The 10,530-nt window shown below is 41.0% G+C and overlaps 1 protein-coding gene across 1 annotated transcript; it reads right to left on the bottom strand.

The window, feature by feature from the left end:
* Positions 1–824: 824 nt before the first annotated feature.
* On the bottom strand, positions 825–9,841 carry LOC133917009 (uncharacterized). The gene is made up of 4 exons (XM_062360936.1): positions 9,685–9,841; positions 9,482–9,541; positions 4,876–5,053; positions 825–4,529 (listed from the first exon to the last, which is right to left on the bottom strand). The coding sequence occupies exons 3-4, from the start codon at positions 4,928–4,930 to the stop codon at positions 1,036–1,038; spliced, it is 3,549 nt and encodes a 1,182-aa protein (XP_062216920.1). The 5' UTR covers positions 4,931–5,053; positions 9,482–9,541; positions 9,685–9,841; the 3' UTR covers positions 825–1,035.
* Between the last annotated feature and the right edge of the window lie 689 nt (positions 9,842–10,530).

A 10,530-nucleotide genomic window follows, 5' to 3' on the forward strand; every position in this document is an offset into this window, starting at 1 on the left:
CAATAGTTTTGGAAACCTATTAGCAACATCTTGCACTATATTTCAAATTTGAACTATTTATATTATAGTTTTTGAAACTTTCAAACTTATTTGTCAAATTTATGATGTTGAAAACTTTTAATATATTTATATTATATTTTTAGCAAATATTATACTTATATATTAGATTCAAAAATTTCTAACGGGCACTTCTACCGATAAAATTCTGACTATCCGTATCCCCGTTTGATTTCACGCAGTCGTTTCGTCCCCTGGCCCTGGCTGCAACTCCCGTTTGCGGCCGCTGGTTGATGCTACGAAGCGCGGCCGCATGCCCGCATACAAGCCGGTGGCTGCGTTACCAGCCCTATTGAGGTATGCTACTCGAATTCCCAGGAAAGGAATTCACCCCAGCTCCAACGAAACCTTTCGTATTAGTATTCACACAGTCCAGCATTGCGACAGCAAAAAATCATGGAAAAATGTTTCTAACCAGAATTGCGTGCGTCACAATTAGGTTACAAGGATTATTACAAGTAGGAAGCAAAACTGAATGGCTTTTATTTGTCACCTGGAAGACGAGCAACGTATAGACGTAACATAAACTACAATGCATGAGAACAGGAGAATTTGAAAGGGGCAGGCAAATCTAAATCAAAACGAAGAAAGAGTATGAAAATAATGCTGCAATCTGTCATTAATGAAGAAAAGGTGCGCAAGACCTGAAGAACCTTGGATTGAGAACAGCATACCTGAAGATCTGCAATCTGTCGTAGGAATTTGGACTGAGAACAGCATATCTGAAGATCTATTGCATCTTCAGCCTCAGTTGGTCACTCCAATAATAAGATAAGGTGGAATGATAAAAATAATCACTACAGCAATCCCTTGTGCCGACAGAATACACAAGCCAACCTATTTGGCTACTCCCACAGAGTATTTGAGCACTATTTATAATACATGAGAAAAATGGCAACAGTTTCCTTTCTGCCAAAATTCGCAGCGAGAATCAAGCCTTTACAACTTTAACCGACATTGAATTATCGATAATAAAATTTACAAACAGAACGGGAGGCATTGGCGATTGTGACTGCGGATGTAACGCACCAGATCATCGTTATTGTTCTTGTGGTAAACAATTGCATCACTCAGCTGCTTGATGGCTTCTCTTTTCTCCTGCACTCTAGCTGCTACCTCTTCTTCTTTCTCTTCCACTGTTTTCTCAAGCTGGGCCATCTTGTCTTCTGCCTCAGCAGCATTTTTCACCATTTCTGAAATCATCTTTTCTTTCTCTCTCAACCTAACAGCCAGCTCATCATTCTCCTTGACAAGTTCCTTCTGTTCATCAAGATGGTCATATAACTTGTTTCTCAGGACCTTAAGCTCTTCACTACATGCAGATGAACGGTTAACAAAGCACACAAAATTCTGACTGAAGAGTGATTCTAGCTCATCCAACTTGTCAGCCAATTTGGAGACCCCTGACTCGGCATGTTCTTTTACTTGCATGAGAATTTCTTCCAGCAATCTGACTCTTCCCGAAAATTTCTGTACTAGTTGTTCAAGATACCGGATCTCTTCCTGCGATGTCTCCACCGCTGTTGCAAAGCTATCTTCTTTGCATTTACTTTCTGCCTCAGTAACTTTAAGCTTCTGCTTGGCAAGCTGGAGCTGAACTTCAAGGTTTTGGACATGCTTTTGTAGCTTTGTGTTCTCCTCTTCCAAAAGTTGATGTTTGTCTAAAATTTCTGTGTTTTTCTCCTCTAGTTGACCTATCTGCTCAATCTGATTCCCTTTAAGTACCTCGAGCTGGGATGCCCTTGTGGAGACCTCATCATATGCATACTGAAGCCCCTGACAGCTACTAAAAACCGCTCTAAGGCTCTGGTGGAGAACAGCAAGTCCTGTCTCATGATCCGTAATTCTTTGTTTAACTCTATCTTCAAATTCTTCCATAAATAGCATGTTATCTGTGCATGATTCAATCATAATTTTCAGATCATCCTCCACCTTAGTCTTTTGAGAAGACAATAGATTGATTGTCTTCTCTAGATCTTTTGTTTTTGTATTCATGTCATCGATTTGACTTGCCGCTTCATCCTGGGCCTTCCTGAGTTTCTCTTGTAAGTTCGACACTTTCAATATTGCCTCTTCCAATTGCTTGTCCAAGGTGGAATTGTTTTCCAGCTGCACTGAAAGTTCCTCTTTCAGCTGTGCCACCTTATTCTCAAGATGTTTTGTAGTAGCCTCTGACTGCTTTAGTTGTGTTAGTGCTGTATCCTTCTCTTCTTGTGTCGCCTTAATCTCCTTCTGCAGCTCAGCCTTGGCTTGTTCTGATTGCTCAGTCAAGGTCCAGATGTTCTTCTGTAACTCATCATTAGTTTGCTGCAGAGTTGAAATGTTCGCACTCTGCTCTTCTAGCACACTCTCAAAGTTCCTGACAGAAGCCTGAGACGTCTGTAACTCCAATAGAGCTGTGTCCTTTTCTCCATGTAGTTCTGCAATTTCAGCATGCAGACTGCTCCTGACCTCATCCAATTGCTTGTCCAAGCTAGCATTGTTATTTTTCATATCTTCATTAGCTAGATGCAAGATACAGATTTGATCTTTTCCTTGCTCTAACTCAACTCTAAGATTCTTGATAGAAGCCTCGGACTGCTGCAACTCTGAAAGTACTTTGTTCTTCTCATCTTGTAAAGCTAAAATTTCAGCATGGTGACTAACCTTCGCTTCTTCCAATTGCATCTTCAGGTTGGAGTTACTCTTTTGCAGATCTTCATTGGCAAGCTGAAGAATCGAAATTTGTTCTCTTTGCTGCTCTAATTGGCGTTCTAGGGTCTTGATTGAAGCATTTGACTGCTGTAAAATGTTAAGGGCCTCTTCCTTCTCTCCTTGTAGAGCAATGATATCCTCCTGCAGATTAGTTCTACTCTCTTCCAGTTGCGTATGCAAGCTAGAGTTTTTCTCCTGCAGTTCTTCATTAGCTTGTTGGAGAACCGAGGTTTGGTTGTGTAGCTGTTCCAACTCACTTTGAAGACCCTTGAGGTTAGCCTCTGACTGTTGTAACTGAGCAAGTGCTGCACTTTTCTCCTCTTGATGTGTCGTAACCTCATTATACAGATCAGTCTTTGCTGCTTCGAGGTCTTTATTGACTTCCTGAAGATTTGAAATATGTTGGGTTTGCTGTTCTAATTTACTTTCAAGGTTAACAATAGAAGCAATAGTTTCATTCTGTTCTCCTTGTACTTCAATAATCTCATTATGAAGATTGGAATTTGCCAACACCAGGCCTTCATTAGTCTTTTGCATATCTGAAATCTTTTCAAGTTGTTGTTTCAATTCGTTCTCAAGATTCTTCAAAGAAGCCTCTAACTGCTCTATCTCTGACACAGCAGAAATCTTTTCATTCTGTAGCTCTGCAATATTACCATTCAGAACACTTATTTTTGACTCCAGTTCCTTAACACTAGACCGTGCCATCTCCAACTCATCCAAACACTTGGAATGTTCTGATGCTAATCTCTCCTTTTCTTCTGCTGCAGTCCTGCGTTCGTTGTCCAGATTATTCACTAGCTCCTCTTTCTCCACTTTGAGACCATCTATCTCCACCCCTAAATGCCCAAGTTTGCTTTCAGCTATATGTTTTTCTCTGATCAAGGATTCATTTTCAGCTTTGGTTTCCGAGATACTTGCCTTCAGTTGGCAACACTCAATATCTAAATTCTGCAGACGTGCTTTCAGGTAGTCATACTCTGCTGACAGCATCAGGTTATCATTCTTCAGCTTCTGGTTTTCTGCCAACAAGGTATGCACTTCTTTCTCAGCCAGACAAGCCTTCTCAAGTTCGGATGACAGGAGAGTGCATTGGTTCACTGTATCTTTCAGCTGATTGCTCAGATCCTCCCTCTCCTTCTTCAGATCTACAACTGACATACTCAGGTTATCTCTCTCCTTTTCAACAATTTGCTTCTTACTAGACAATGCTTTGATATCATTCTCCATGGATTTTAATCCCTTCAGTGATTCTCCTGCCTCCCTCTCTGCTGTTTCAAACAACGATTTTAAATTTACATTTTCAGATGACAGATTTGCAATCTTTGAACTTAATTCTACTCTTGTAGCTTCTTTATCCTTGATTGTGTTCTCTAATAGCTGCTTCAGATCATATATTTCCTTTGCTTGTTCTTCAGTATTTTGTTTCAACTTCTCAATTTCTACCTCCACACTAGGATCTTCAGAAAGCATATGTTTCCAGCCATTTTCTTCATTTACTGCCACTTTTTGAATAGTAATATCATTGTCTGATATGTCTCCTTCCTGGTCTGAATCAGATGAATCCGAACCAGAAGAACTGTGCCCAACATTTTCTATTTTGCTGATTAGTTGTTTGTAGTGCTTGTGAAGGTATTTATAGTCCTCATGGAAGCCCTTTACAAGGGAAGATAACTTTGATTTCTTGAAGGAATTTCCAGAATCATCTTGTTCATTCTCATCCTGCTCATTCTCCTCTCCTATCATTCGTAAAATGTTCTCCACATTCTCATCGACATCTGAAAAACCAAAATAGCAGCTATTCTTTTCAGACAACGAGTTGCTAGAAATAGAAGAAATACTAATTAAAGCACAAGGCAGGGGTTCATCTAAAAGAACTAAGTTATCGCAATGTCAAAAGCACTAACGGAGAAATACTAAATATATAAGACTTATGCAGGTTTTCTTGGCATTGGAATCACATTGAGTTCATCCAATTAGAATGAACAAGAAAAATCAACAATAGATTACAAGGATATATTCTCTTTATGGTGAACAATTTCATCTATGAAAAAAACTGCACTTTGAAATCCTTGTGCCAACATAATAACTTGTATGAGTAAATATTAGTTGAGAAAAGAATACCCTTTTTGTTCTCCAGAAGATGCTTGGACTTCCTAATTTTGTGTTTCTTTGTCATGTTGGTGCTCTATGTATCCACAAGATTATTGTTTCTATGTGGAAAATCCTTCTCAGACCAAATTGATCATATGCTGCTGCTACTCCTGGTTATAAGCTTTGCTCCTGAACTGGATATGTATGACTGCATATTAAAAAAGGACAATGAATTGGAAAATTATCCCTGGATAATAACTCAAAGAATAGCAAAATTTGTTTGATAAAAAAATAACAAAATACAGATTGTTCAATTAACCAATTAATTAGTTAATAATAAAAAATATTCTCTGCAAAATTTGAAGCCTAAACAAGTATAAGCTAAAGGATCCAAACCCCGGCCGGCTAGGTACAACACAGCCTGAACAAGTATAAACTGGAAAAGGTTGAAGCCTATTTGGAGGGGTATATATAAGCAAGTTAGAAAAAAAAAGAGAATTGGATGTACAACTAGAATTTCAGCATGCACAAACCACAAAGACATCAATTGTATGAAGCTTATATGCAGAATTTGGAGCTTAAAACAGTAGCAGCAGTCGCTATTTTGACCATTATGCCTTTTTACTAAGGTAGAATGGCAACATTAGAAGCATAGATTGTATGTTTTGTACCTAACATGCACTTCAAATGATCTCAGTAACATAATTTATGTTAGGACGTCTTGATTAAACTTATATATAATTGGTTTACCTGGAGGCCTATTATGATGTCATGATCTTTACCAGCATTTCTATAAAAGAAAGGGAAAATATTTCTTCTTCATTTGTATGTTGCGATATATTCATGGATTGTAAGTGATCTATTAATCACATAACTGCAGTGGCTGCTAAAAGTCTAAAGCGTTAATTTTTACCCTCAGCCCTGCAGTCTTTTCAAAATATCAACTATATCCTGAAATTTTTAGTACAATCTGTTTAAGTCATGCTTGAACAATATCTGGGTAAGTGGAAATGTAATTTCAGTGATAGAAAGGGCAGATAAGATGACATGATGGTGAGTTGGTGACCTGGAAGACAAATCGTTTTGTGTACATTTTGCGTTTGGGATGGCAATTATGCTCGACAGAAACACCTTTTATAGACTACCACAGAATGTCCATTAACAGCATTAATGTTTCTTTAAGAATAAGGTACTTGCGTAAGACACTTTGGAAGCTCCTTGCACTGCTCGCATAATCACATATATCTGTTGTGTTATCTTGGTTTTGTCAAAAAGAAGACCGTCTTGATGATGGATTTGCAAAGATTGATGATAAACTAAAGAATTGTCAAATCCTTCAAAAGAGCAGCAGTAAGTAACCACATGAAAATTTATGAAATCTTCTTTACTACTGAAAGTCTGAAATTTCATCTTCCACACCTAAATGGCCATCTCAAAACCAGTCTCACTGAACTAAATTGCAATATCTGGACGAATACATTTTAAAACATTTGATCCGGTTTCGATTTACGGGGTCTCGTAGGTTTCCAAATATACATATACAAACCTCTTGGGCAGCATGAGTTTAGACACATAACTGAAATGCATATGGGTAGGCCATAGTGGACCGTGCTGAGTGTGGAATTCCTCCCAACAGGAGTACAGCATAGTACAATTCTTGGCCTAGCACTAGCGTGCTCTACCTTAGAAAACAGTACGCATATGCGATCTGATTCAGAACATAGCACCGCATAGGATTATGTCTTACGAAGTCATCACGAATAGTAAAAAATTAAACATGCGGTACCCTTAGTGAAGAAATTTCTATCTCTATCTACTACTTTAAAAAATACGCAATGCTCGTCGTTCTAAGACAAGGCAAGCCGTTCTACCTTCCCTACGTCCCACTCCTCTCCCACGCGCCGACAGGTGGGGCCTACACGCCTAGCGCCCGCTCTGCACCCCCCACATGGCAGCCTTCCATCTCGCTCCTCTATTGCTCCCCCTAATTCCGCTCCATCCCCCTGATCTTCCTCCCACCCTATTCCACTCTCTGCCAATCAAGCACGTCAACGTCCAGCAATAGCAATCTGTGCACTGCCGTGTTCCTCCTCCGCCTCGCTGTCCAGGTGCGGCCTCCGTGCTCGTGAAGACGGTCTCCTCTCTCCTGCCCAATGATGGTGCCGGTGAGGTAATGCCACGCGAAGCCCTCCTTCAATCTGAATCGAGCGAATCGAAGCAGGTGATCACGAGATCGAGCGGATCACGTCCTCTCTCCCTCCGGTAGTTCTCTCGTGCTCCCCACGCAACTATCCCCAATCCCACCTCCCCTCCTGGCCTCACCGAGCATGAATCGTCAAGATCGACGGCTTCTCACTGCAGCCAAATTGTCGAGATCGCAGCTTGCGTCGGCAACAGGAAAGGGAAGGGAAAGGAGTTTGGAGAATCGAATCAAGAGAATCAATCCATTGCGCTCCCAAGCAAACAGAAGGCGGCTGGTCCTAACCAATTCAATCGAGTTCTTGTCAACCTCTTCTCGATCCACTCCAATCGAAGCCCTATCCCTAGGACTAAGGATCAAATATGAGTTTTCTATTCGGGAAGCGAAAGACGTCCACCGGTAAATTCCTCGATCCAATCCGGAATTTTCAGCTCAGTCGCTCCAGATTCGGTTCGATTTCTCGGTCTCAAGCTGCAGTAGCTTGTTCCTCAAAGGATTTGCTTGAGATGTCAAGATACCACTCGGGAAAGGTTGGGATTTGTCTTTATTTTTTGTGCTGGGTGAAATCCAAAGGAGGATACCTTGGCGTGTAAACCAATCATCTGGACTTACGCCACACTCTTAGTATGTTGCAGTTGCACTAGCAGTAACTGGATATTAGCTTTTTACGTGTTCAAGCCTTCTGCTTCTTTTAGCTCATGAATAGAATCAACGTGGCATTTACTCATGGAATAAATTCAAGTGAGTATATTTCATTTGCAGATTATTCATCAAGATAGAAATATGCCCCCAGTACAACTTGCACATCCTTTATATTACATTTCTCATTGTGAAACGAACTTGTTGAAAAGGTTTACGTATCATTGACCTTATGGATTATGTTTTTCCCCTTTAATGGTTGTCTCTTTCAGAACTCTTTAGAGAGAACAAGAGAATGTTGGATCGGTCCATTAGGAAAATTGAGCGAGAGAGGCAACGATTGCAAGCCCAGGAGAAAAAGCTCATTACTGAGATCAAGAAAACAGCTAAAGAAGGCCAGATGGTATGAACTCAAAATTATATTCTAATTTTGTTCTTCGCTTGACATATGGCAATGAGGTCAGAGAAAAAAACATTTTTAGAGGAAGGATGTCAATATAGAGTTTAATGATTTAAATATTATAATGTAATTTACAGTTTTACCATGGTGCTCTACCAATTTATGTTAAATTCATTCACTTCATTCCACTGAGCATACTAATTTTTCAGCCGTTGCAATATTCTTAACTTGAAATTGGTCAGCATTCCATATGTATGATCTAATAATCTATTCTTAAACAATAAATAGCTGATGTTGAATACTCCCCAAGTTCATCTGGACACCACACTTATGCTAAAAGTTAGCATAAGTCTTGCAGCGCCTTTTTTTTTCTATTTTCTTGCCAACCCCACATTGAAACATCCATTTCCGATGGATTGGAATATGACGGGCACACTAATGAGAGGTGCTATGTTGTTACATCAATCATTTCCTCTGCATGCAGGTTAGTCCCTCCTTTCTCTTTACACTTCCGGTTGATTCAAGAAGTCCCTTCTTTCTCTTTGACTTACGATTGATTCATTAAGTGTTTTGTTTGTTGAGCAGATTGAAGTTTTAGCTGTTTAACTATGTAGAAGTGCATAGACAATTTCGTTGGAGCAGTTCAGTCCATTGCCAAGGTTGCTTTAGAAAATTGTATAGGATGGTGATTCATTCCTCATTTTGAAGCCAGATCCTAGGCCTGCTCTGCACCATATTAGACCTTAGAACGAGCTGCCTCCTGTACATGAAATTCTTCTCTTATTTTATTTGGATTGCAGAGCTCTATAAAGGTAGTCTAATTACATGTTAATTTGTTGTCCAAGAAAAACTATTTTAGTTAACACGTGACAACTATTTCAGTTAAAATGTGACAAAGTTGTGAAGTAATGTGAAGATGTAGAAACATTGCTTAATGTATAGTTGAAACTTGAGACGATATTATGTTAGTATAAAATTTTGGTTTTCCAACTCACGGGTACTCACCTATAGTAAGAAAACTAATCCAAGAACACAGAAAGAAAACTAATCCAAGAACACAAAATTAACAAGTAACAACCGCTCCGCAAATATATTCACATATCAAGAAAGGGGGGGGGGGGGGGGGGAGACAAAGGATCAAGAAAAAGAAGCGAAGGCTAAGACTACGAACATAGAGAGGTGCTTACGACACTCGCGCCTAATCTTGCATCTCCATCACTCCATGTCAGTTGCCACATCAGAGCGCACGCGCACCACAACGATCTATCCGAGAACGAACACGCACTCGTGCAGAAATTTCTTCACTACCCCCAAGAGGCCAAGAACAAGGGCGTCACAGTAGAACACCCAGATCAAGAGAACACCCAGATATGGAGTGGGTAAATCAAGAAACGTACCGAAACGCTGCCTCCTCCTCCTCTGTAGCCGCCTCCCACAACTTCTTGCCCGAAACAAATCTGGTAAGAAGGGGGGGAAAAGGAAAACAAACCAAGCATGATCAAAGATACAAACCAAGGAAGCAAGCAGAGATAGATACCAGATCAAAGAAGAAGAAACCGAACAAGCGGAGATGGGAATCGAAGCAGAGAAGGGAAGTCACCTCGAGCAAGGATGAATCGCTTTCTCGATGAAGCAAGCAGGCCGCGAAATACCTGCCCAGAGGCTGCTCCAGTAGGCTCTGATAAAACCTGTGGGCAGCGTTAGAAACGCACAGAAGTGAACAACTAGAGCTTTGTCCCTTTGATTGAGGCTTTAGCCGCATCTACCTGAACCTGAGAGCCCTCCGTTTTGGTACCTTATTACGGGAAACGCCACCAAACCCAAACAGCGCTCCCGCCATTGCGAGCGCGAGGCGATATATGGGTACGGCCACCCGGAGGCGGAGGCAAGCCCAGCGTGCAGCCACTGCCATGCGCGGCCCGAGAGGCGGAGCTCCGAGCTGGTGGGGCGTGGGAGCCAGCTAGGCAGAGCGGCAGGGTTTTTGTCTCGTCCGTACGCTGACGCGGCGGTGTTTCTGTCTCCGGGTTCCCGCCTAAAGGCCGGGGACGAGGATCTTCTGCTTCAAAAGGCAGAAACACGAGCCTATTGCCTATAGACCAATAGCAAAAGCAAAAGTGCCACAGTACACCCCTCTCTCTCTCTATATATATATATATACACATCTATTCGCACGTAGAAATAAATGAAAGGATCGGATGAAATAAATGGACGTAAATACGATGCAGGTGGAATAGAAGGATCGGATGCAGAAGTAGTAAATACACTGGAGGTCTTTTAGACAGATTCAGGCCGCACTGAGCGTAACACCATACTCCTGTGCGTATGCTATAAATGCTCTGAGAATGTCTCTCAGAGATGTTGCTGGTTACAAGAATATTTGTCTAGCCTAGAGCTTCGGGCTCCTTGTTCTTCAGTGATCTGAGCTTTCTGTGCTTGTACTGAATCT

This window comes from Phragmites australis, chromosome 1 (genome assembly GCF_958298935.1).
Source record: "Phragmites australis chromosome 1, lpPhrAust1.1, whole genome shotgun sequence".
NCBI lineage: Eukaryota > Viridiplantae > Streptophyta > Magnoliopsida > Poales > Poaceae > Phragmites > Phragmites australis.

Coding starts and splice junctions, on each gene's coding strand:
- LOC133917009 (XM_062360936.1), bottom strand. CDS start 4,930: ATGACAAAGAAACACAAAATTAGGAAGTCCAAGCATCTTCTGGAGAAC. Junction 4,530..4,875: donor TCTTCTGGAGAACAAAAAGG/GTATTCTTTTCT, acceptor TTGGTTTTTCAG/ATGTCGATGAGAATGTGGAG.